Raw genomic sequence first — 26,946 nt, forward strand, 5'->3', positions numbered from 1 at the left:
TGCATGAAAAGAAAATAGAAGTTTATTGACTTTCCGAAACCTGCTCACCTTTCCACAGTCGCACAAACATGAGTTAAAACCAAGACACATAAATACAGTTTCTGTCATGAAGCCTCTGAAATGAAAATCTGGTGCAGTCACACACACAAAAAAAGGAGACGGCCTGCTGCCTTGCGGGGAAAATGGACTAAACACAAATCCTGTCATTGGAGAGTCCCTCTTTGACAAAGAACATAAAGATAAAGGACAGACTTAGGTCGGATCAGCGCAGCAGATGAACGAACGGAACGATTCCGATGGTCAAACTCCTCAGAAATAGTTTAACGTTTTGCTTCTTATTGCTCATGAGGCAACCTATTGTCATTAGATCTGGATATGTGAGATAAAAAAAATCAAAACTTTAGTCCAAGACAACATTTCTTCAACAAGAGATCTGAAACCTTATTTTGGTTTTGTTTAGGTAATGTGGCACGTCACAGGTTCTTATTAAGTATAATCTTAGATGACAGTTTAATAACTTCAAACAGATCAGAACTCCAACCAACAGTGAAACATTTTGCAATATCAATTAATACAAATGAATTCTTAGTAAGATTTGGGCAATAATTAGAAGGGATTTAACACTACCTGGAATTAACTCATACATGCTAGGAGAGCTGGTTTAGGGATAAACTGATTTGAAGGAGTACGCCCCAACCCAAAATCCTCTTCAAACCACACAAATCTGTTGTTACTGTGAGCTTGAAGCAGAAGTTTCAAAACTCATTACATCTTCAGATATTTTCCATAAAATACAGAAGCTGTAGAATTTTTTATTAAACTAAGGAACATTTTGTTCAGCGTTTCTTTCTATCTTTGATATAAATAAGCACAAAACACTTAACTAGTGGCCTTTTATTGTCTGTCTTTGCCCAAATAAACACCAAACTCGACAGTAGGTAGAAGGACCTGTTTTCATAGATCCGCTGCCCTTTAACTCAAGGTGTACTATGATTTGTGAAACCTAGACTAGCGTATCCTATGGCAGAAACAACTTATTAAACAAGCTTTGACATTGTTCGTAAAACTTTACTCAAGTAGTTTGGCGTCTGATTGAACCTCAAAAACATCTGCTTGAAAACCCTGATGGGAGATCCGCTATTAGAAGAAACAAACTGAAGGAAAACTACAAAACTTGGCCAAGTTTTGCCCTCAGAACCTTAAGACAGCCAAACTTCAACTAGTAGATTTGGTGGAATGTATCCAAATATAAAAATAAACAAACAACAAATAGAAATTGTGTTTTTGCCCTGGTAGATCATGGACTAGATAATATTTTCCCCCAAAAATATCCAGACTTACAACATGACAGAACTGAATGCTGTACTGTATGACTGGGCGAACCATTTCTTGCTGTCAGAAAATGGGACAGGGAGCAAAAGATTCACTATAAAATGAATACTGAGTGTAACAGACAACAACCAGACTGTTACAGAGGTACGTTTGGGTCCTGTCTCCGTTAGAGGCGGAAAATAACAGCTGAATGTCCAGCTGGTATTTATGCATTTCTGCCAAAAACAGGATATTTATACATTTTGAAATGCAAAAGGTCATATCTATATCTAGTTCATGGTAACAATACAAAAAATATAGATATATCATAGATGAAGACAGCAAGTCCAAGAAACCCTTTCTACTTTTTCTGTTTCTAAATAGACTGAACCCATAACTGTTAGTCCTGTTGCAAAGATCTACCCATCTTTGCAACAGGATCAGCAGTTAGATTCAACAGGCAGCTGATATGAGCCAGACTTAACTGCAGACAAACTATTTCTGAGGAGCGGGAATCGGACCGTACACTTCTGCTGCTGGGGGTGGAGGGGGTATTTTATTAATAAGAGTGGAGAGGGCTGCTTTCACGCATGCACAGACAATGGGAGAAACTTAAACAGGATCATTGATTACAATTGTTTGACGATTCCAAAGTCAGATTTGTCTTGTTTCCTAAATCAATCCTTTTTTTCTTGTACCTTAAGGCAGATTTAACACAAAAGTTCCACAAAACCGCCCCAGAAATCTGTTGGTTCGTATCTGTTTAAATGAGTGATGAAGAAAAAACCACCTGCTAGCAGCATCCAAACTGTGTTTCCGAGCGTCAGCCTGAGCTCAAAGGGGAGAGGAGGCTTACCAAAGACAAAGGGTTTACAGAAGCAGCACCGAGCCGGGGCTGTCCGCTGGCTCACACGTTTTAAACCTTCTCTCCATAAAACAAAGAATCAACCTGTGATGCAGAGCAGCCCCTCTGCTTTAAGCTTCCTCCAACCTTCTGTTTTTGGCACGGATGAGTTTGGTACAGTCAACCTAAAGTCTGTTGCCCTACATGTGTGTATGTTTCTCACAATAATCATGGCTCGGTGTGTTTTATTTTTCTCTCTTGCTTTTACTTAAATCTTTAACTTTTTTCTCCCCCTTATGGGCTAATCTAAATCAAAAACAATACAGTCTTCATGATGGGGAGGGGGCACCTGTGGATATACAGGTGACCCCTCTCCATGTGATTCGTTCCTGACGTTTTTTTCTCCACATTCCTCCTTGTTCTTCCTGCTCCAAGGCTCCTAGCGAATAGCCTTGACAGGGCTCTTGAAGCTGGAGGCGGCCTGCAGCTGTAGCTGGTAAGCCATGGGATGGATCTTGAAGCCATAGAGACTGTGGAAAAGAAATGGTAACAAACAGATATCAGGCAGAGAGCAGGGGGGCTGTGCTGCACATAAACATCGAAAACCGTGTTAATGCTCATCAGTAAGACCAGATAAACAAGGTTGCGGGACGTCTGTCTTACTAACCGTGGGACAAACTGGTTGGCAGGCCGTTTGGGCCTGTACTCAGGGTGAACCATAAAAAGCATGTGGGGGAACCCGGTGCCAAAATAGGCTCCATCTGTGTGGTGGTGTCTGGAGGACTTGGGTGTGTAAACATCCATGCATTTAGGGCAGTAGAGCTTCACCATGGCCTCTCCAGGGATGTCTGACAGGCCTGCAGATGAAGAAGAGAAGAAAAACGGCTTTAAACTTGGACACGTGGCTGCAGCTCAACTTAATTACATGGAAATGGAATATTGACAGCATTACACTGATCCCTTGCAAGTCACGTATGTTAAAAATCTACCGTCCACATCACACAAACCTTGTTCAGCCAAAGTAAAATCAAACAACAGAAAGAAGAGCTTAAAAAGCTCCTGCTGTTTCTTTCTTTAGTTTGAAGCTAAAAAGTAGGATTTGAACTCACCAATAGGAAGCATGGGCTGATTCTCACAATATACTCGTGGGCAATATCCAAAGTCTCCCTGCTGGTACTTTTCCAGCTGAAAAAAAATATTTTAAAAATATAAAATTAGATGCCATTTAACATCCAGTTTTTACTATTATAACATTAAAAATAAAGACATGAACATAGTTTCCCTTGTTTCTATGGTAATCCATGACATCATACATCAGTGGCTTTGACAGGTTAAAATAAACTCCTTCACAATGAGTACTAATAAGTTAGTTTAAACCAGAATAATTTGCTGATATTCTTTTTTTATTTTTTTTGAAAATAAAAAAAAAGTCCAACTTCACTCGCCTACTGGAGAACAGAAGCTTTAAATTACACACAAAAAAAGAAAAATAGTGAAATTTTCCCAATGCAAGAGTCTTCATTTGGATGCTGAACATATACACACGGCTGAAAAAAATGGATATAAACTCAATTTGTTGGGAGATTTGTTCCTCTAAAGGAGACTTGTTTTAGAACCACCAGATTAAACTGGAGTTTAATCTTTCATTATAACTCTAATTGCATTGAAATAGTATCAACTGTATGAATATGGATACAGAAGAAATGGCTACCTTTATTAAAAAACAAAAAGACCCAAACAAAGCTGGATATAAAAAAAAAAAAGAAAAATGTATATGAAGCTGAATTATAGAGGCCATCTATCTTATCTGTTTCTTTATTCTTACAATGTAATATAAAGCAGCTGATTTTACTGTCATTTGTTTTTATCTGTTTTTAATTTCTAATTTCTATTTAAATGAAAATATATTACTAATTCCTAGATCTGCAGTCAACCATATTCAGCAGAAATACTGAAAGCGTTAAAAGTGACCCATACAGTGACCTACCATCTGCGCGATTCCTCGGTTGGTGAGGATGTAACGTGCGTGGATGAGCCCGTAAAGCATCTCAGCTGCCTGCTCAATCAGGTCGCTCTGGTTGGGATTATCCTCCAGCTCTTCATCTGAAGATGGAAAAATCAGAGCAATGTTTTGTTGAATCACTTGTGAATAATCTACACCCAGACAATTTTACGCGGCATCAGGCACCATGAGTAAAACGGAAGGGGATGTTTCCGATCAGGGAAATTCACTGAAAAGGCTTAAATAAAATAAGTTAAGAGAAAAATAGTCTTAAAAGGGTAAAAATGACAACAGATGAGGGGAAAAGAAACAGCAACAGAGGAAAGTCAAACATCCGCCGTTCCTTCAAGATTTCTGCTCACAACTTCTGCATAAAGCATGAGGTCTGTAAGAATAATGAGAACACAGACCTGGTTCGAGATCCAAGATCATGTCCAGAGCCTGGCGGTAATGAGGAACCTGCTCGTTAAGTCCTGTCAGGTTGAACTTGTCCTGGATGTAGTCCTCATCCACCTATAGTTCAATAAAACAAAGCAAGTCAAATAAAATATAACTTCACATATCCTTGTCTTTGCATAATAAAGGTAGACCTGCAACATACTACTATCAAAAAAATGGTCATAATCTACAGAATTTCCAGATATTCACAAAAAAGTTTTAAACTCCAGTTATTGTAGGAGCCTATGTCAACAACTCTTGCATGTGCTTCTGATCCAACACAATGAGCCTGACTGTATGCACTCAGAAACCTGGTTGTGCTAAGATTCTTGGGGATATCCAATTTATTAAGAAATTAGGGTTAGTAAAATGAGCGCAATGTAGCAGAAATTTAAAAACATGCTCTTTCAAAATTGCAGAGCAACCCATTTTTTGTTTTTTTTTTACACTTGAGTAAGACACCGTTTATCACCCTGGCCGTTATATGGTGGTAATAGATTTAAAATGGGTTTTCTTCCAAACAGAAGAGAGTTCAAGTTAGACTGCAGATCCGTGCATGCGAGCTAGAAACACTGTTCCATGTAATAGTGAAATCTCACAAGATTCTTGTTATCCTCGCACAATAACATTTAAGGACATCAAAACAATACAACCCAGCAGCAACACATGTATATTCTTGTGGTAAGTGCAGAGGAAATAAATGCAATTTTTGTCAATAACGACAAATGCATTTTTGATTACTGGCTAAATTGCACGGTCAAAGAAGAGACCATGTAAACACTCATATGTGATAAGAAATGTGAGGACGGACATTTGGAAATCCCAAAAATAACAGCACCACAGGGGTATGCCTTACCAGTACATCACTGCAATTAGCCCAAGCTCAATGCCATTCTGATTTGTTTTGTTGCTTAACATCTGAGAGTTGTCTTATTACATTCTTAGTCAGCTTACAGCTTCATGACTGCAATGTGAACCCATGAATACTTTAAATATCACTTTCTATCACCAGTCATTACTTCGCAGGCTCATCCAGCAAGCCTGAAAATTGATAGCAGCGTGGAACATGTTGGCAAGGATTTGCTGAATACTTAATGTCTGCAGTGCATCTTAACATGTCAGATCTGATGTAAAGGTCATCTGATTTCCCAGGTATTGGTTTCTACTAAGCATGTAAACACGCTCAATGAAAAACAGATGGCTTTTAACCTCCTTGGCTTGACATCAATTTGAGGTACAAAACGTGTCAAAACAGGGCCATTAGAAACAGAGAACCTGGGACTCTGAACAGTCATTTAAAATCTAATTTTAATGACATGCATCTGTACAGAAGGGGATCAGAACCACAATGGAAATGGGGGTGATATCCTGAGAGAAAACCACAATAAAGTAAAAATTGATTAGCTAAATATAAAGTTATGGCTGATTAAAAATATTAACATGTAAAACAGTAGCAAAGCAACTAGGCTATCAAAACTGAAACCCATGTTTTCATTAAAAAATGACTGTAACATAGCGATTGCAGAGATGGGTGACTTACCTCACAAAAAAATTCATTCCCTCTCAGTCCACAGAACCAGGAAATCCACGACACTTCCTCTGAACTGCTCATCTCTAAAGACCTAGAGCAGTAAGAGAACACAACCTTTTAACATCTAGCTTTAGATCTAATAAGGATCCAGGAGGGGGAAAAAGCAGCCAAAACAAGATCAGAAAACAGATTCAACATTATATCTAAAAATAAAAAATAGACTACTCACACAACAGCTATGAAATGAAGAGTTACTCTAATAAAGAGTGTTAAAAATTGAGTAGCTACTGAAGATCTGTGGCCCGTTATAGTTATTTTAGGGGTAATATATCGTGAATACACAAATGTTTCTAAATCATTTTCATTTCCGTAGCAAAATGTATTACAATATTTCCATCAGAGTATACATATGAACTTATAACCGCCATGGAAAATACATGACCTATGAAGGAAATCATCACTTCGCAGCTAAAACGGCTAATTCCGAACCACATAAATCTAAAGAGCATGGTTTCTTATAAAAGCCTACATTTAATAAACCAGTTTTAGAATATGTTCCAACAAGTCACTAAACTTAAAAATAGTTGATTTTTTAATTCAAATTAAGATCTGTAGAAAATAAAACGCCGTGGTTAATGAGACCAACGTTAGCTCGCCAGGTTAAAAACGGCTAATGGCGTAGCGTCGGATAACAGGCCTCAAAACGGACATCCGCTCTCTCTCGAAACCGGTTATACTCTGATTTTTGACCTTTTTTCTTATACACAGAAGTTATTATAGAACAAGTACATACCTGAAAGTTTTATATAACTTTTAAAGGTAAAGAAAAAACGATTGTTAGTGGCAAAGCTATTTCCAACTGTAAATAAAATGGACACCCCCTCCCGGTTCACCCTGCAGGATCTTCCTCTCCCTACCTACGGAGTCTGCTTGCTCGATGCTGCCGCCTTGTGGTGCCTCCTGGCAGTACACCGCCAATATGGATGAAATAGTCATGGAACAAATACTGGACTAATATTTATTTTTTTCTATTAATCATGAAACCAACCTTGTTTTTTGTTGTGTTCATTGTATTATTTAGATAATGTACTTTTACATCAATGATTAAATAGAGAAAGGGTTGTATAATATTTTTTTTCTGACTTTTTCCAATGAATCCGCAAAATTATTCTATAAAACATCTTCATCTTAAGTTACAAAAATCTGGAAACTGCCAACAGAGCTGAATTTGAACTTCCAGTGTAAAACAATCTACAATGACTATATACAAAATAAAAAATAGAAGTAATTAGTAAAATAAATTAAGACACACCAAAAATCAGACTGTATCAAGCCTTTTTTTCAGGCAACTTAGAGAGCATCCACTTTTAATGGCAGAACTTAAGGGTATCTAATGATAAATCAATGTTGTGTATGCCTTTGCAGGAAGAGGTACCTGTTATTATCCAATCCATCTTTTATTATACCAGGCCCGGTAAGATGTTGGAGGACAACAGACCTTTCTTTACTAGGAGACTAATTTCTGCTCATTGTCCAGGGATCCTTTGGAGTCCCTAGGCCAGTCCCGCTCTGGAGATATTTATCTGCCAAGAATTTTTCTCAAAATTTGACTAATGGAAACCCCTAAAGGCAGGTGTCCCAAGAGTCATGTGGAACTCATACCAGGACAAGTACAATTCACTTTCTTCCATACAGAGCAAAGGGTGCTCTACTCCAATAAAAGAGAGATGTCCATGTTGTTTTTTGTAAGCCTTGTTTACAAACTTGCATGATGTAATGATGTGGCATTTGGGATTGGTGTTGTATAAAATGCTATTACTGTGTTTTGGGGCCACTCTGATATGTGAGCCCGGTTGGTAAGCGCTGCCTTCTGTAACCCTAAACTTCTCTGATCAGTAAGATTACAATTTCTATTGTAGTCTCTTTACTAGCCTAGACCTGAGAGACTGATCCGGATACTGTCTTGTTCAATTCCTCTAATATTTTTGTTGTATCCTTTACTCCTTAATCTGGCCTTTCAAGAATATGGATAGTGCTAAATGTAATGTTACTAAGTGTGTTGCCACATAGATAGATTGGATGGGCTGGTGTATTTTTTATTTATTTTTGTGGTGGGGGGGAGGGGTTAAAGGGGAAAAAGAAAAAAAAGAAAAGAATAATAATATTGTATCCTGGATGTAAATCCTGTATGGACATATTCTGAATAAATATATATATATACAAAAAAAAAATCTATTGTAGTTTCATGGTTATTTTATACATTAGTGTTATTAACAGTTTGTCTTGAGTGATCTCTTCTCAGGAAAAGAGCCAGAGAGAGAAAACTTCAACACAGAGCTTTTCTTAACACTTTCTTTTGTTTTTGCAGTGATGCACAATAATGATATGAACAGGAAGGTTTGGTAGTATAGATAGTAGCAAAGTCTGGTTGGAAAATTAAACAGCATCTTTATTTTTACCAGCTGAGGAAAGCACAAAATTATGTAAAATTTTCAGATAGATAACTGTAGACCTATGTTTACGACATCCTTCCGTTACCATAATTGGACAGTGAGCAGCAAGCAGTTTCTACAGCTTACCATACTTTTTAAACATAGAGTGTTTTGGACAGTAACTATGGTGAAAATGACTTTTCAAAATGTAAAAACTTTTGTGTAACATGTAAAAATCTGCCTGTTGTGTTCCCGAGCTCATTCTTGCACTTTGTGTGGTGGCACAGAAAAAATTACATTTCACTTTAATAATGACAGATGCAATTATTTTCCATTAAATCAAAAGTAGTTTATTTAACTTTTGCCTTCTCTGTATAACTTTATTATAATAAGACACTTCTCTGCTTGTACATTGCTCCCTTGAACTAAAAATTGCAACATTTGTTTGTGGGAATGTAAGTTGGGGTAGACAGAACTTAGATACATACCAATATACATACAAGTGTGTATATTACTGCTCCTTTTTAAGTTGCTTTTTTTTTTACTAAAAACCATAAATGCTAAAAACAGCTTGAACCACTCTGTGTACCTCTGTAATGCTGGAAACATAATACAATCTTTGATTTTCGTTGGAACACACCATTCCCGTTTTATCTTTTTAACATGGGTACATACAATAATGTGCACGTCAACGTTAAGGAGGGATGGGAGACTCTTCGAGCCAGTGTTAAATGTACAGCTATCAATGTAGAAACCAGTAACAGGCAATGCAAGCAGCACCCAGCTGTGTTTTCATGCTAAGGAGTTCAGAGTGAAAATAAAAAAAAAAGTCCAACTTCACTCGCCTACTGGAGAAAAGATGCTTTAAATTACACAAAAAAAAGAAAAATAGTGAAATTTTCCCACTGCAGAGTCTTCATTTGGATGCTGAACATATACACACGGCTGAATGTATACATGTGGATGTATTTAAGAAGATTTAAATCTGTTAAATCACAAGTGAGGGCTGGGGGGGGGCAAACAACGCAGAAAGTGCTTGCCGTTTGTGTTAACCCCTCCGGTTCCCCGAGTTAATAACACCAGAAAAACATCCACGCACACACATGCGCGCACGCACACACACACACAATATTCACCAAATGCCCTACTCACAACATCCCAAAGACAATCTTCAAACTATTTTCAGTAAACAAACAAGAGCCCCAACTTACAGCAGTGACAGAAAGGATGCAAATCAGGAAATCATTTTAGTTCACTTTGGATGCTGTTATAAGCTGCTTTACATCTCCTACATGTGATAAAAACAACCTTTTGAGTGTAATCCTACGTCACTCTGAGTTACCTTTTCATTTATTTTGTTGCAAGTAAAAATCACACGGACCGTGTGAACCGCACATGTTCGGGATTGTCCTGAATCGCCACCGTCTTCCGTTAACGGCCCATCCCATCTTTATGCGCGCTTTCTGAGAAATGACTTCTCTCAGATCCAGTCCTTCTAGGTGTGATTAATCTGTGCATGGGACCACCCATGACAGCTAAGGGAGGGAGGGGGGGCTGCTTTAAAAAAGTACAACACTGGCTCCGTTCTGTGGGCCCGGACAGCAAAAACCGTCCAGTAACATCCCCAAAACATGTTACCACAAAAAGAAAACAAAATGAAATGGAACAAAAAAAGTTTTATACTACAAGGAGTGCTTATTAGAACATATACAATTATCTACTAAAGAATAAACATTTGCTTTTAACATCATGACCAGCATTTAAAGAAGTTTTTTCTTCCACTCCTGTCTGGGTCAACACTTAAATTTTGGGGAGAGGAAAAAAAAAAAAATCAAAAAATGCTGATCATTGAGGAAATAATGGTTGTTAAGATAGAGCCATCATGCTATCAATACAGTAAACAAACTTTATTAAACTATATTTATTGGGGATTTTTGCAGTTTGTAAAATTTCTGCAGGTAAGGATTTTGCTACGATGAGGCCATGAACAGAAATCCCACAAAGAAAAGGGGCAACAAACAATTATTGAAATGTCAGAGCAGATTTACAATTTAGAGCAAAAATAAAATTCACACCATCTATCTGAAGCGACAAAACCATTAAAGAAAAATCAAAGCATGAGGAGGCGAGCACTGAGGAGGAAACAGACAAACCTAGGGGGAATGAGAAGGTAAGTATCTTTACCTTTACAGAGCTGTGTATGTGGAAGGCTGAATTTTAGCTGAAAAATAAGACAGCAAAAAAAACCAAACCATTTATGATATGCAGTTATCAAAAATGATTTTTTTTCCTCTATGAGGGAACTAATGCTGACCTGTACAACCTGAGTCCCACCCAAGGCCAAAGTGAGGTGGAAATGTACTTATGAAACTAAAAATTAACCCAATCCAAGCAAAAATTCTGTTCAATAATGTGTTCTTCAAGATGCCGTGTTAGTGCTCGTCTATCCAAGTAGGTGTGGAGGATGTGGGAATCTTAGAAATACATCAACACTTCTCAGATCCAACCACGGCACGTTTATAGAAGGGTGAAAAATTCAGAAAAAAAAATAAAAAAAATAGGGAGCCGAACAAAAGGAGAGCAAGACAAAAAAAGGTAACTTCACAATAACGGACGGTACGAAGGAGAATGTAAAAGGAACGTAGGTTTCAGCTGAAGTTAATATGAATACCATCTCCATATACGTCACAATCCACTAATGTGTTAGGGGGGTGTGGACAAATAAGCTACGAAATAACAACCAGAAGGGATTAAGATGGAAATGTGCGAGGGGTCAACTAATAAAACATTTTAATACTCCATCACTTCCTGTTTTTCGGTGATGGCCAGTTGCCACGTTTCTCTCCACGATTCCCCCCGCCGTTAGCGGGAGCACCGGAGCCTCCGCCTGGGGGACCACGAGGACCTCTCCCCCCGCCTCCTCCTGTATTGACTCTCCTGTTCTGTCGCTCCATCCCAGGACGCTGGCTCGAGAAGCTTCGTTTATTCGCCAGTGGCTCTTTGCCGGTCACATCTCGATCAACCACACCACCTCCCCCGCCGCCTCCTCCTCCTCTTCCCGGGTGATGGTGAGAGGGATAAGACTTCCCGCCTCCTGCCTCCCTGTCTCTGAACTCTGTGAAGTCGCTGCTCTCTGAAGCAGTTTCCCACTCCTCATTGGCCTGGTCTGAGTTCTGATTGGTGAAGTCAGGAGATTTGGCTCCATGGTTGTGGTGGTGCTGGGGGTGGGTTGGACCAGCGTTGCTCTGGTTGTAGTGGTGATGGTGGTGGCTGTTTGCATTATTAAGTTGTCCACCAACGCTGCTGTTGTTGTTGGTTGTTAGTGTGGAGCTGTGGTTGGCGTTCTGGCCATTTCCCGTGATAGCGGCAGGAACTGGAGCCCCGTTACTGTCCTGGACTGAATTCAGGGAAGGAGACGATGGTCTCCCTCCACCAATGACCCCAACTCCTCCGTTGATGCGTGCGGCATTCTCTCGCTCCTTCAGTCTGCGAAAGCGGGGTGGCTTGTCCTGCTGGTGTTGAGAACGATTATGACGGCGGCGTCTAGGGGGCCTCTCAAACCCACCTGGAGGGTGGCCCCGGTTAGTAGGAAGAGGGGGGCCATTCGGGCCTCCAGAGTTCGGGGCAGGACTGGTTGAAGCTTGCTGGGTGGTCACTCCTCCATTCTCAGTGGATCCCACAGTAGGAGGAGTAGTGGTAGGCAAAGGTGGTTGAGGGGGGTTGGCCCCCTGATTCTGCCCAACATCTGCTACCTTGTCCTTCTTTTCTCCTGCAGTCCCTCCTCGACCCTGATCTTTGGGTCCAGAGGATGGAGGTGGACCTTGCTGTTTGCGACCTGAAGCTGTGGACTTTGAATACCCAGCATAAGAACCTGAGCCGTGTCCGACCCGGTGTCCCCCAGCTTGTCCTCCAATGCTGCCACTGCCCCTGTACACATTTCCACCTCCACCTCCTCCACCCCTGCCCCTCCTAGAGGGCACTCCTCTGGGAGTAAAAACTCGGGCCTGAGAAACCTTAGGTTGCGCCGAAGGGATGTTTCCCGTGGCACTGACATTCTCTGAACAGTTCTTGGAGTTGGATTTGTGGTGCTCTTCTTTATCCGAGTGACCAAGGTCACTGCCTCCTGTCTCACTGCCAGTTTCAGAGCCCCGTTCCCTCCGTCTCTTAGGGATTTCTTCATACTCTGAGCCCTCGCTGCGTGTTTCACTGCGGTTTCTTGCTCTGGCAGGGTTATGCTGAGACCGATCCGGACCGTGACGTGCTCCAGATCCCTCACCCTTTGCTTCTTGGTGCGGGCCTCCAGCACCAGATGAACGGAAGTCGCGGCCACTCCTACCACCCATTCTACCTCGACCTCCACCTGTAGGTCCAGCACTGGCGGTGAAGGTTCCCCTGTAACCACGGCCACCACGATAGAACTCTCCTCCTCGTCCCCGACTAGGTCTGCCCCCCTTAGCGGGTACTCCGGGGTGGTGTGAACCAACACTTGTTTCAAAGGATCGTTCTCTGTCCCTCCTGGAGGAAAACCCAGAAGATGATGAGTCTACATCTTTGGAGCCTCTCCCAGGCCCTCCACCTCCTGAGGGCCTCTCTTTTCCTCCGCTCCTGGCTTTGGGTGTATGGTTCTGCTCTTCTTTTGTTGCATTAGAGGTGTTGTGAGATATAGATGTATCCTGCTTTGTGGAGGTGGGTTGACCACCATCTTGCTCTTTGTCTTTTCCTTGTTTTTCTCCTCCATCAACATCCCCTCCTTCTCTCCTCATTTCCTTCACAAGGGGCTTCTTGATTGGACCAGCCCTCTTGTGGGGGTTACTGCCTCCCGTTTGGTTTGAGGGTTTGTGGTCTGATGGAGCGTTGGAGCAATCCTCTCCTCCACGAGTGTTGCTACCTACTCCTGCATTGTTACCCCTCCTGCCGTGGGATGAACCCCCACCAACAGTGTTGCTTCCAGGCCGTGGTCCCCACTGTGTCTCAGTTTTATGCTCACGCCCTCCTCTTTGGTTCGATTTAGGTTGAGAATGCTGCTGAGTCTGATTCTGACCACCATGTTGGACAGGATTTTGGTTAGAATGGGACAGAAACGTGGGGCCCGACTTCTCTGGTTTCATGTGGCTGTTGCTCGGGTTACCACTGCTGCCTCTCTCACCAGGATTAACAGCAGCTTCACCCTCCCTCAGAGGTGGGGGGTGATGTTGGGCCACTTTCCCATCCTCCCTGGCAGAGGAGGAAGAGGAGCATGAGGATGACAGAGATGGTTGCTGGAGAGGTGGGGAAGAGTCTGTCTTCTTCCCATGAGCCTCACTGTGCCTGTCACGACTGTTATCTGGTTTGTGGGGGTTAAGGGGGAACTGAGGCGGCTGATGGTGGTGGCTGTGATGGTGGGGAAGATGGGAGTTGCCCTCAACAGTGGGGATGTCTGCACGGCCATTACGATCATAATGAGAATGGGGAGCTCCCCATATCTGCACCTGCTGAGGTCCTCGAGAAGACCCATCATCTGGATGGGTGAAGCTGTGGGGGTGGTTACCCCGTTCACCAGGCCTCTGCTGCGGGTGGGGGGGAATCCTTGCACCCTGGTCAGGGAAGTTGCTGTAGTTTCCCCTCCCTCCAATGTAATGATGAGGATGTGTGCCTCCCTGGCTGCCAACTTGCACACCAACAGGAGGAGGAGGAGTTTGACTGGAGGTCCCAGTTGATGAGCCGGGCTGCTGGACTGGTCCCAAACCACTCTCTCTCTGGCGGTGTGGAGGAGTGTCACTTCTAATTGGAGACAAAAAGGTTAAAAATTGACTAGTCACTAAAGTTAAAGATGAACAAAATGTAAGAAAACAGTTAAAGTTGTGACGAACTATATAACTGAAGGAAAATGTATCAGCAACTAAATAATTATGAGAACTATAGCTACAGTAAATCTGGATGACCAGCACTGCGTATGAATTTAATGGTCTAAAAATGCATTTCAGCTTCATGCTGTCATCAGCTCTGATAATGACATATGGTTATAAAACGTGTTTGTGGGTTTAAGTACCTTTTCTAAAGGCACATAGATTAAAATCATTATCTTCAGAACGTAAATAACTGCTTCCCACTAGTTACTGATTTTTGCCTGCATAAAAAAGGCGAAAATCGCTCACACTTTATAATTAATTACTGCTTTTATCAGTTAAAAATCATATCGACAGGCAGTAATGTGATAAAACCTAATAACAGTCTGAAAGTCAGTAAAATTTTCTTAAAATAAGTGCATTTGCCCTTAATTTGAGTAGGTAAATAAGATTATCTATTTTTACCCTTAAAATAAGATAATTAGATATAATACACTTAAAATAAGCCACTGTGTTTTTTTCCTCCCTTTTTTAAATTAAAATTTTCTTATCAAATTGGTAAAGAGTCTCAATTACCTGCTCATTCAAGAAAAAAAATGCACATATTTTGTGAAAAATTTACATACTTAAGATTTCCTTTTTTTGCAGAGTAGTTTAGGGGTTTGATTTATTCTTAAAGACCCTGAATTAGTAAACATATACTCAACCCAAATGTTCATCAAAATGAAAAATACATACCTAGGTCCTTTCACCACATCCTCCTCCTCCAGGGCCTGTTTCTGTCTCAATGGAGAGGTAAGCCCACGGTTCTCAGCTCCCCCAGGGAACACTTCTGGCCCCCAGGCCAGTTTAGGATCCATAGGGGGCGTCCCACGGTGAGGGTGGCCTGGATGTTGCTGCTGTCTATCAAAAGGTTCTGAACCAGAACCACCTGAATCAGATCGTTCACGACCCATAATTCCTGTAAAAGGGAAATTATTTTAAAGGAAACAGTTTCATGATAATAATCACTCACCTTTCTTGTTATCGTGCATTTGCTCACCTGAGGGGTGCATGCCAGCTGAATAGTATTCCATTGGAGGAGGGCGACCTTGAATCATGCGAGGGTCCATGTACGGCATCATCATCCAGCGCGGATCAAAATTTATTGGCAGCGGAGGAGGTCGGACCATGCTGCCCGGCTGATACAGCGGTGCTCCTTGCTTAGGCCCAGGGCCTGGTTGAGGGGTGGAACCTGGTGAAGGACCTTGAGGCTGAGGCGACAGCTGGCTTTGTGAGGCCTGGCTGTGTTGCTGTTGTTGCCACTGTTGCTGCTTCAGAAGCTGCTCCTGGAGAAAAAAAGAAAAGAAAATCTAATTTTAAAAGAAAATCTATGGCGAGCGGGAGGATTTAGACAACAAATATAAGACATGTTCTGACCTGCTGCTGCCTCTGAAAGCGAGGCGGTAGAGATTTCTGGTACTTTGGGTAACCCTGGCCAGGAGGACCACTGGCTTGACGGCCCGTACCCCCTATAGAGTTTTCCACCTTTACTGCCTCTACACTCCTTTCCCCCCCACCTCCTGCACGGACGTGAGGACTAGCTACGGCCTCTTCCTTGCTCTCCGCTGATGGAGGTAAATCCAGTAAGGGCTGCTGTGACTGGGGCACAGCAGGCTGGGGACACTGCTGGACATCTATTTAAAAAATGAAAATGGTTGTTTAATCAAAAGATTAAAGATTCGTCAGATGAACCATGCAGGACTGGGCCATTTTTTGTGGGACTCACCAGCAGTGGAGTCATGGCTACTGTTGCTGCTGGCTCTCCGGCGGTCACTCGATCCAGAAGCTGTCCCTGGCTGGGCTGTTAGTACTGGAGGCTCTTCAATATCCACACAAGGGGACACTGGCTGGCTGATATTGGGGGAAGATGCTGAAACAGATGGACTGGGGCTAGCAGCTGTAGCAGCTGCAGAGCTCCCATCCAGGCTGGGGGTCTTACTGCTGCCGCCAGCTCCTGAGCTGCTGCCTTGCTGCTGATGTTTTTCATCTAGCCTCTTCAGCTTCTCTGCACAGGCTGCACGCCTCTCTTCCTCCATTCTACGTTCTTCCTCCTCACGACGGCGACGGGCTCGCTCCACAGCTGCAGAAATTTCAGAGGAGGACTGTTTTCTGCGCTGACGCCAAGTCTCATCCTCATCTTCCCCCTGGGTTCCGTGGACCAGCAAGCTAGGCTGGCCGGAAATGGCAGGTCCTCCTGTTCCTGGCTGAAGCTGGGCAGCAGCAGGTTTTCCCGGACCAAGAGCTGTCCCTTGACCATGTTGTCGGTCCTAAAGAGTTACAAAAGGTTCATGTGTAATGATGCAGATTTCAACCCTGAAGATGACACTGCTGGAATGTTTGATAAAATGTTCAATGAATGAATCTCAAACAGTGATAAAACATAAGAACAGAGGAGTGGATTTAAAACAGGTGCATCTCAAAAATGATCATTTTAATTATTTAGTTCAAAACATGAAACCGTTTCTTCAAACGAGTGATATATTTATTTGATAAAAGTATTATTTCTTTTACATTTGATGATTATAACATTTAGCCTAATTTCCATACCTCTTAATGTTCTAATGGTGTTAAAGATGACTAAAAATAAGGATTTTCAAGTAGGAACGTTAAGTAATTGGATGCAAATGCACTGGGAAGTCAGGAAAGGTCACCATTGACGAAGCTAGTTACCAGACAACTGTATCCAAGCATATTAATAGAAAGTTGAGTGAAAGGAAGTGGGGTGAAAGAAGATCTGTAATCAACAGATAGCTGCAGTTTGACAAGATCTTGAAGGAAAGGCAGGTCAAGAGTTTGGGGGATGTTTTCAAGCATGGGTGGCCAAATCAGTGAGCTAATCTTTCACAACTTTTAGATGCATCCCTTCTGTAGCAACACCTTAATTAATTTTCCGGCTGGTTACCAGGCATTTCCGGAAGGACACCCTACCAAAACCAGTGTTCTTACCACTGACCCCAAAAAAGGTGAAAGAAAAAGAGCTAGGGACAGAAGCTTGGAGCTACAATTGGTGCTATTCAGACTGAGGGTCAGAATCCAAGCATGATGAGGTCCATTGTGAAGAGTTCACTGTAATTCATTCACAAGGAGTATGATAATAATAATATATATTAATAATAATGGAATATGCTAGACAGAACATGGGGATAATTTAAAACTGAGCAACATTTGTATTGGTGTTACATGATATTATATGAGTAACCAAATATTGGGGTTCATTGGCTTCAACTCAAAGATTTAAATTATATCACTGTGTGAGTCGTGAATTTACACATGGACATTTCTTTTTTTAATTAAAGCATTGAACCTCCTTGTGATATTTAAATTAATTGAAATGCACCTGCAAGGACTAAACAATTCAATCTGCTAGCGGTGGATGAGATCATGACAGGAATGACTTTTCTATGAGGCCCTGTTCAAATGTCTACCTGTCGATAAAAGGAGTACGGCCCCTGTCCGAGGAGCGGCCCAGGTGGGGGGGAGGGCTGCTCCCGGGCACCACCCAATCCAGGCCTGCGCCCCTGTATACAGGCAGACACGGTTAGCCTTAATCTGCACTGGCACAAGCATACAAGCACCAGGGTGCTACAGATCCAGACAGACTGGGGTGCCGATACTTTCTGATCAATAAGGATTGGAGTCATTGATCACACCTAAACTTCTGATCCAGTTACTCCATCTTATCGTACCCATGTTTATTTCAAGGGACATACCAAACACTATAAATGTTTTGCCAATATGTACATTTACACTAAAATAAGACAATAAAAAGAAAAGAAAAAAAAAGAAAACAATTGTTGCAGATTTAGAACGGCATGCAAATTCATTAACTGTAGCGGTTTGACTCACTACCTGATAGCTGGATGGGGCTCCTTGGTTTCCCCAGCCACTGCTTCCCTCCTCGGCACATCCTGGCTTGCTGGAGGAGGGCTGGGGGACGCCATCAGCATTCGAGGGAGGTGTGTGACGACTTTCTCCGCCGCCATCTGAGGCTCGAGAGTGAGAGTTTGCAGCATCCTGGGACCTCTGCTGCTCACTAGGGAGAAAAGTGAAACAGAAAAACTAAACCAAGGCACAACCGATAAAATGTACTTTCATTTTATATCCAAAGCAGAGTTGTAATTATAGGCAACAAATCACATAGTCAACCAACCTATTTACATACCGTGAGTCATTCTTGCTCTCCCTTTTGTCCTCATCTCCCTCTTCATCTGCTTCATCATCACTGAATTTCAACTTGGCGGAGTAATCAATCTCCTCATGAGGCCCTGTTCAAACAGGAAAAAGCTTCACAGTCTTGTTTAAACCTTGCATCCACTAAGTGAAATATGAGGTCGGCATTTATCACTGTGATGTATTCGAGTCCCTCCTTGACGCCCCATTTTTGCAGAGTGATTGTTAGCCGCGTGAACCACACTGCTTCAATAAGCAGGAAATGTGATATTCTCAACATATGCTACGTTACAAAGCATCAGACTCATTCACTTTTACTATAAAACCAGCTTCTCCTAAAAAGAAAGCGGCTCTAAATCTGATCCAAACTACTTTTGATTTTCACTGTTACTGGGCACTCAAGGAAAATATACCAGATTTTAATAAACATCAGTGATAAGGCTCTTAATAAAGAGCACTCTATTTTGAGATAAATACAACATACTCAGTAGCATCACATAGCCTGTATCTTTACATCTTTCTTTCTGTGGATTTGCAAATATTTTTTCTGTACCTGCCCATCCATCATCTCCATCATGATCCAGCTCATCCAGCTCCTTCAGGTCATCCTGCTTTAGGATGGAGGGACGTTTAACTACTTCCCCTGAATCACGAGGGCCACCATGTGGCCTGTTGTCAGGACCGCCCTGTACACGAGAGAACCTGAAAGAAAAGTTCTTTGTTAAGAATAAAATACTAAGAAAAGAGAACGGAGGCCAAAAACTGCAGTTATATTGGAAGAACTGTACAGTTTCTGGAAAAAATAAAAATTAAAAAAGAATCTGTCAGAAAAAATAAAATAAAAATTAAGATATTATTTGACACACACCTCGGAGGTGGCCCTTCCCCAGGTGGCGGGTACCTGTAGGGCCCCTGAGGCCCATAGGGGCCCGGGAACGGGAGATAGGGGGGATACATCTAAGGGTCACAAAATGAAACGGTGGTTAACGTTTGTTTTTTTATTCCCATATGAAGTTATGTAAATGGAAAATAAAAACTTACGAAGGGTGGCATGATCCCTCTATATTGGGCAAACCCCGGCCCCACGGCGGGCTGGGGCAGGGGCAAGGCGGGGCTGCCTGCAGGGGGATTCCTAGGTGGCCCTTGCATCTGGGAATTTGTAGGGGGGACACCAACTGCCCCATCCATTACCAGAGCCCCACCTGTGCCCCCCTCTGCCGCCCCCTCCCCAGGCAGGGTGGGCGCCAAGGCTCGGCCCCCACCGTCCCGCCAACTTGTAACGTCTAAAAACAGCAAAAAGTTCAATAAAATAAATTACAAAGCATTCATTTAATGTAAAAACATTCTGTATCTCGATGGGATAAAATGAAACCATAAGCTATTTGCGTACTCTGGGGGCGGAGGCTTGGTCCGGGCCCATACCACTGATCTGCAGTGGCCTGTTCTTTGCCAGCTTTGTCCGGGTCGCCAGCCGACTGCAGGGTGGGAAATTCCTCGCGAGAGAATGGCGACGGTAGGTTTGATCCCTTTCCACCTGCAAAGAAGTTGAGGATAGGCACTTAATAGCAACAACAACATACAGGAAAAAGGAAATATTAAAAGTTAGACTCACCATCCCCTTGTGTTCCATGTGTAACGCTGGCCTGTGCCCAGGACCTTGCCCCTACGGCCTGTGTTGAAGGTGGGGCCAGAGCCTGGAGAAAAGCAAATATCATGTCAAACATGTATGTCTTTTTCACACCAAGCCCTATTTGGATTTCTATAGCAGTACACGTTTTCTACCTCTGAAACTGGTGGGGTTCTCGGGCGGGTCGGTGCAGGTATCTGTGAAGCCACAGGCTGCTGCGATTCCGGCTGCGGTGCTGACAATGCATCGGTACTGAAAACACAAGATGCAAACAAGTCACACCTGAACCTAACAAACACCAGACAACCGCTTAAAACTTTTTTTTTTTCTCCATTCAACAAATGGAAATTACCTCTTTGGGTCTGCTGGTTCCTGTTTGCTTGCCCATCCTGTGCCGTCTTTGGGAACGAGCGAGACGTTGGGGTCGTTGCCTTTGTTCTCCGCCTTCAGACTGGGCAGGTTGGCAGGTGGTGGCATACGCCGCGCGGAGGCAACTTTACCAAGAGACTGCAGGCCATGGCGGGGGGGAACTGGCATGGGGAAAGATATCCATTAGCACAGATGGACCAGTGAAACATGACACCTACAGTATCTACAGGGTGTGAGGACTGGGCAGATCAGGTTTTCTGCTAGCTCTAAAGTAAATGCAAATCAGAGAAAGAACTAAGGTCACAAGCTTAATAAGCTTTAATATAACAACCCTTACGACATAATTTTTTTATATTTAGAAACCGTAATAAAACAAGAGCATTGTGTGTGTTCCTGGAAGGGAAGTATGCAGCTTAGTGAATGATGAAGTCTGTTTGGATTGTAAAGGAAAGCCTCTGAATAAAATATAAGCTGGGAGATAACCACAAATTCCACCAGCATCCACAAGTCAACCTCTAATTCAGAACAGACTCAATGGATCAATGTCTAGCAGACACAAATTATTCCACTTGTTTGGTAATTTATTTCTATCAAGCTCTATGTGTACAAACTCAAAGTAGTTTTGTTTTTTTCCCCCATACTATGTATTCGCCGGATGAAGGAACGCATGTTTTAGAGGTGCATGAGACAACACAGAATTGAAGCCTGAATGAGCAGAATTCTTCACTTAAAGTCCACATAATAGATCAGGAAAAAAAAGAAACACAGATAGAACTGAAATACATCAATTGACATTGTCTCTCACATCAAAAACTCATTTTTTTTTCTAAACATGACAGGAAAAATTACTCACCAACAGGCTTTTGTGTTTCAAGGCTCTTTCCTTTGTATGTATCAAACAAGTTGAGAGACGCATACTTGGTTTTGCCTTCCTTCCCCTTTGCTGTTTGCCCAGAGCGCTCTGACATTGCGCTGTCCGCTCATTGAGTATGGTGAGCCCTGAGACTGTGGGAAAGGGAGGAATAGATACTGAGTGATATGATGCCAGGAATGCTCGGAAGTTGATAGTGAAAGTGTACAAGACATAGAAAGGGCAGATGCGAAAATTATGCTATAAAAGATTTATTTTGTTTGAGGTCTGTCGACTTTATAAATGTATTATACAAAATATAGAATACATGATTAATATAGTAAAAAAAGATAAATTACAATGTATAAAATATACTTTGAAATTCCCTTTTTATAAAGAAGTGGAATTTTTATCACCATGCTGCACACAAAACCTGCATTTATTCAGTTTCTTATTTATTGGAAGTTACTGATACTCTCTTAAAACTAACAGCTGAGAAAATAGTGACAATAGCATAGCAGTTGAGCAGAGTAGACTATCAATTTTTAAGAGTTTTAAACATGATTAGCTGGAATTTATCGTCATCATGGTAAGGTTTCATGACAAAATTAAATGATAGGTTAAATCTCCAAGCCAGTATTATAAACACTTTTCATCAGGTCTACCGTCCTTTTTTCAGAGAGTCTGATGCAATATAATAATCTAAGAAATCAAATTTCATAAACTCTTTAAATCCGACCCATTTCCAATCACACAACTTTCCCCTGCTTAACTTTAGGGAAAGGACACTTTGTGACACTAAACCAACCAGATTGTTGCAGCCTCAAACAATCTGAACTTTATATAACATTATAACAGTTAAACATATTAACTGCATATTATTATCAAAAATAAGATGTTTCAAAGGGAGAAATTACTGTACTGATTGAACAACCTGTGTATTGGTGCAGAAAAAATAACCTCTGTATCAATGTTTCACCAATGCACTTCAGGGGTTTCCACAGCCCAGGGTAACATAAGTTCATTACTTTTTGCTCTTAGATGTGTACTTATACCCAATAAACTAACTGTGCAACACCCTAGCTACAAAGGTTTAGTTTGTTATACTTTTAATTGTTTTATGAAACATTTTCACAGCTTAACTGTCACCCTTTAAAATAAGGTTATCTCCCAGAGGGGATCATTAAAATTAAAGCTAGTCTTTAAAAATAATGTATGTCATCTGTCATCTTTATAATGAAATGTCAGAAGAAAAAAAACAAGCAATTAATTGGATTTGGTAAGAAAAAAATAAAAATAAAAAATCCCAGCCCTAGATGGTATGACAAGAAAATCCTAAAAGCCTTGAAAACAACTGCCAAATCCTTTGACCAAAGTACTAATATGTATTAACATTCAAGACATAATCGGCGCACTAATTTCCTGTGGGTCAATTTCAGAAGTATGGTAAAATACACATACTGGAAGCACACAGCACATCGTTCATCATCGGTAATGGTCATAAGAAACCATAAGGCAGAATCCATGTTTCCATGGCAACGCATTTTAAAATTATTTTTCACCTAGCCTTGAGATCGGTTCACTACAGCCAGCAGTTCTTTTATATGAACATTTGGTGAAGATCATCAATAATACACATCACAGAGACATCTGTCCACTTCAGTCTGATTTAGCTCCCTATGGCTTTAACTGCTGATCTAAACTCCATTAAATATAAATACTTTGAGCATGCAATTCTTAATACACTCTTACTGTATCTTTATAATGTGCCTTCAAAGAGGAGCCATGTTTAAAGAAATCAAAAATAGTACTTCAAAAAATTTAAACATCAAAAGACTTATGAATAAAAAGAAACAATGAAACATAACTAAGCTTATAATTATTCATACCCCATGGCAGATAAAGATTAAGTGTTTTTTTGTTTGTTTGTTTATTCCAAGACGATTTTTTGAAGTAAAAAATAGGGCTGTGTGGTTTTATTATTTGAAGGAAAAATTATGAGTTTCTTTTGTTTTTTTTTTGCGTTTAGGGTACCTATCCCCAAATTAATAACTCTACAGTACCCATCTCTATCTGAGACCATTACTGACTCAGACCTAAGGTATGACTAACTAAAATGTCTATACAATACATTAATTCAGTTGGATAAATTTAGTCAAAATTAAATTCAATTCAACAAACTAGAAATCAGTCAATGAAAGAAAACCATTTGCTGTACAGAGTCTGAGGAACTGTAGTTGCGCATGAATGAAACATAAAATGCAGTCATTAAAAGTATATATATACTAATCTCTTAAATAAAGTAAGATGTTGCTAATCTTTTATTTCATTTTACCTGCTTAATAGAAAGTTTAAGCAGTTTGTTGATGTGCTTAGTGACTGAAAAAAGTTTACATTTTCAATTTTGATGCATTTAATGATCAAGTAAATATATAATTTTTCAATATCAGATTCTGGGAAAATGTCATATCTGGTGCCTTTAAGTGTGATCTCCTGGACCCTGAAACTAGACAATATCGTGAAAAAGGTAGAGTCGCGATAAAATGACCACAAGATAAATTATTCTACATTGTGATCATAGAGCAGTAGCACTACAGCGTCCCTCAATAGATGAGATTAGAAAATTAGGTCGTGGGATGGCTGGTGAACTACGTGTTGTACGAGGATTAACCAGGGACTGCAAAGAGGCCACGCTAACCTTCTGTCAACCATGGGTGGTAACGATCTCTGGGGAGTAAATAAATCAGTTGATAGTTACAACACTTCCACCTGCAGCCATCTATGACAGGAGTTGATACAGAATGGGTGAAAAAAAAATCTACCGTGGAGCTAATTAAGGTTAGCTGCCGACACACACAGGCCTCCTATTTGTTCTCTTTGGGGAGGAGGGGAGCTGCGTTGTTTCATAATTCACTTTCAACAAATAAAGCCTGGAATCGTTGCATACTCTTCGAATACGATAAGCTTGATTCACGAACAGAAACATTCACCTGGACACGTTCACCGTGCTCATCCCCAGATGGCATGAGCGATGAAGCAGAACAAACGGTTTTATTATCTGACGAAACAAAATGGCGGAGGAGAGCGGCCTAGAGCCATAACGCAGGACGTTCAAAAACTACCCATGAAAACACAACACAAACTAATTTTAATATATAAACAACTTAGGGATACAAGCAATTCGTTAATAGTAAGGGGAAAACGCGTAATTCGGCTGGCGGTAGCGTGATTTAAAGCAATACACAGGTGTGCTAGCTGAAGCTAACAGTAGCATCAAGGCAAGCTAACGTTTATCGGTAACATTAGATGTACAGTTTAAATTCCAAAAACTCAAAACTATACAACAGATATCATCTTGAACCGATGATATTTTAAATAAAACCAGCAAAAATATCTACCGCCTGAACACTAAAGTCTATTTCAAATCCAAACCCAAGCTATGCTACATGACTGTTGGCTAACAACAACAATTAAGACACAAATATACTACTGCTACTAAAAAGAACATCCCTTTATCTAAGCTTCGAGGAAAACGGGGACGTGATTAGGTCCAGCTTAGTGTGTCAGAAGGGTTAATAGTGAGGTAAAATGTCCATCCACTGACCTGGTCTTGTCCCGACTTGTCTCGAGGTTGTATCGCAGAATCAGCTTAGCTCCGCTGCTACGGTGTAGCTTTCTAACCTCCTGCAAAGACACGCAGAGACACACAAAAAGAAAACCACTTTGGAACAACTGCCTCCAACTTTGATCAGACCGATGCTGTTAAAGGTGACAAGAGGTGTTCGGCTTACTTTAGTTTTCCGTTTTTTCCCCTTAGAAAATAATGAAAACGGGAAAAGAAAATTGTTGAATCTGGACTCAATCCGTCACCTAAAGAGCCGTCAACGGCTACTGGGGGAGATTTCGTGAGATGGGAGCCGTTTGGGATCTCAACAAAAACGAAAAAAATGCGACAAATATTAATGAAAAAAAAAAAAAAAATAAGACAGAAGCTCTTAATTTAAGAATATACAATATTTTATAACTATGGCACCTGGTATTTATCACGTCTTGGTGGATATAATCACATTTAGATTATATTAAAAATGTACCCTGTTGAATTATAAAAATGTATTATATATAAAACATGAACATGTTTTGATTTAAAAAATGATAATAAAACACATTTATATAAACGCTTCTTTATTTTGCAAAAGACAACATAGGTGACGCTACAACATTTAGAACAGGCAGTTACCAAAGCATCTGACATTCAAAATATTCAATGTCACTGGTGGAGCTGGTTTACAGTTGCCTTTGAATGTCTGCTTCTTTTTGTATCTATGCTTCTGTCTCCTTGAACCCCAGTTGGCCTCGACAGATGGCCACTCACACTGAGCCTGGTTCTGCTGGAGGTTTCTTCCTGTTAAAAGAGAGTTTTTCCTCTCCACTGTCACTACAAGCATGCAAGTCAATGAGTCGATGCAATCAACTGGTTTTTCTTAGATAGAAAACTTTGAATCAATTTGACTGTATGATCTGGTGAACTGTAAAGTGCCTTGAGATGACATGCGTTGTGAATTGGGGCTATATTCAACCCAAGCACGTATTTTATTTATAGCATTTTATCACGTAATGTTTGAATTTCTCTTTAAATATACATCATAGGGCAAAATATAATACATACTGAATAATACAGAAATGCATACCTAAATAAAAATGTGTTTATTCACAGTATTTGGTTCTCCTTTTGCATGAATGAATGCACCAGTACAGCATGGGACGAGGGAAAAAACCTATGGAAAGAAGGTTGCCATAAACAAAACAACTTATTTCCATTGTTTGTTCCCTTGTTCCTTGTACAAATGCTGTATAAGCTAAGCTTTGTGAGATTTAAGTCAAAGTGATTATCAAAGCAGGTATCCATATGGGCACCAGCCAATATATAAATGCAAAAATCCAGTAAAGAAAATTATATTTATTGCAGCTGTATATTTCAACAGCCCATGTCCTCTGCATTTAACCCATCCCATAGGTAATTCATTACATTTTTTTTTTTTCAGGACACAGAATTGCAGTTTGTTTCTAACCAGGGATTTTGCAGCCTTACAGTGCACAACATTTGTGCACTGTTAACACTTGCCCAAAAATCCCTTGCATCTCTGCAGAACATGTCAGCAGAAGAAAACAGAAACATTTTCTGGTAGATATCCTGTTAGATGGTTGAAAACACTTTTGAATTTATTAAATAAATTGGACCAACTCCAGAAGATGACACCACAACCCAAACCATAACCAATGGTGGACATTTCATATATTACCTGAGTTCATTTTTAATCTGTTACCTTCCTCTTGGAGCTTGATATCCAAAATAAATGAGTATTATAGTTTAATATGCAGTTTTACATATTTTCCTTCCCTCAACTTTTTGTTAACATGGTTGCTTAAAATCACTTCTGAACAGCATTCCTCATCAGCAATATATATTTTTTTGTTATTCCCTGTAGCCCATCAGCGACTTTCTGC

General features: G+C 40.8%; 2 protein-coding genes across 5 annotated transcripts; both read right to left on the minus strand.

Annotated features, from left to right (window-relative positions):
- Positions 1–7,073, minus strand: csnk2b (casein kinase 2, beta polypeptide). Its single transcript, XM_038277053.1, has 7 exons — positions 6,920–7,073; positions 6,136–6,217; positions 4,568–4,670; positions 4,143–4,258; positions 3,265–3,340; positions 2,823–3,012; positions 1–2,685 (listed from the first exon to the last, which is right to left on the minus strand). The coding sequence occupies exons 2-7, from the start codon at positions 6,205–6,207 to the stop codon at positions 2,595–2,597; spliced, it is 648 nt and encodes a 215-aa protein (XP_038132981.1). The 5' UTR covers positions 6,208–6,217; positions 6,920–7,073; the 3' UTR covers positions 1–2,594.
- Positions 7,074–8,885: 1,812 nt separating this feature from the next.
- prrc2a (proline-rich coiled-coil 2A) lies at positions 8,886–25,363 on the minus strand. 4 transcript variants are annotated; one of them, XM_038277055.1, is made up of 18 exons: positions 25,233–25,363; positions 25,046–25,125; positions 21,445–21,596; positions 20,575–20,752; positions 20,378–20,474; positions 20,208–20,289; positions 19,986–20,129; positions 19,637–19,878; positions 19,464–19,552; positions 19,149–19,297; positions 18,588–18,690; positions 18,275–18,458; positions 17,851–17,943; positions 16,152–16,692; positions 15,803–16,059; positions 15,426–15,711; positions 15,122–15,344; positions 8,886–14,318 (listed from the first exon to the last, which is right to left on the minus strand). In XM_038277055.1, the coding sequence occupies exons 3-18, from the start codon at positions 21,557–21,559 to the stop codon at positions 11,360–11,362; spliced, it is 5,742 nt and encodes a 1,913-aa protein (XP_038132983.1). In that variant the 5' UTR covers positions 21,560–21,596; positions 25,046–25,125; positions 25,233–25,363; the 3' UTR covers positions 8,886–11,359. The 4 variants fall into 4 exon arrangements, with proteins under 4 accessions (XP_038132983.1, XP_038132982.1, XP_038132985.1 ...); XM_038277054.1 differs by having other exon boundaries at positions 18,272–18,458; XM_038277057.1 differs by lacking the exon at positions 17,851–17,943.
- Positions 25,364–26,946: the final 1,583 nt, after the last annotated feature.

This window comes from Cyprinodon tularosa, unplaced genomic scaffold, assembly GCF_016077235.1.
Source record: "Cyprinodon tularosa strain WSP-4 unplaced genomic scaffold, ASM1607723v1 ctg13, whole genome shotgun sequence".
Lineage (NCBI taxonomy): Eukaryota > Metazoa > Chordata > Actinopteri > Cyprinodontiformes > Cyprinodontidae > Cyprinodon > Cyprinodon tularosa.

Coding starts and splice junctions, on each gene's coding strand:
- csnk2b (XM_038277053.1), bottom strand. CDS start 6,207: ATGAGCAGTTCAGAGGAAGTGTCGTGGATTTCCTGGTTCTGTGGACTG. Junction 4,671..6,135: donor GGAATGAATTTTTTTGTGAG/GTAAGTCACCCA, acceptor ATTGAACTATAG/GTGGATGAGGACTACATCCA. Junction 4,259..4,567: donor GATCTTGGATCTCGAACCAG/GTCTGTGTTCTC, acceptor TTCCATCTTCAG/ATGAAGAGCTGGAGGATAAT.
- prrc2a (XM_038277054.1), bottom strand. CDS start 21,559: ATGTCAGAGCGCTCTGGGCAAACAGCAAAGGGGAAGGAAGGCAAAACC. Junction 16,693..17,850: donor CGTACTCCTTTTATCGACAG/GTAGACATTTGA, acceptor GTAACTCTTTAG/GACCGACAACATGGTCAAGG. Junction 16,060..16,151: donor TAGCCATGACTCCACTGCTG/GTGAGTCCCACA, acceptor TTTTTTAAATAG/ATGTCCAGCAGTGTCCCCAG.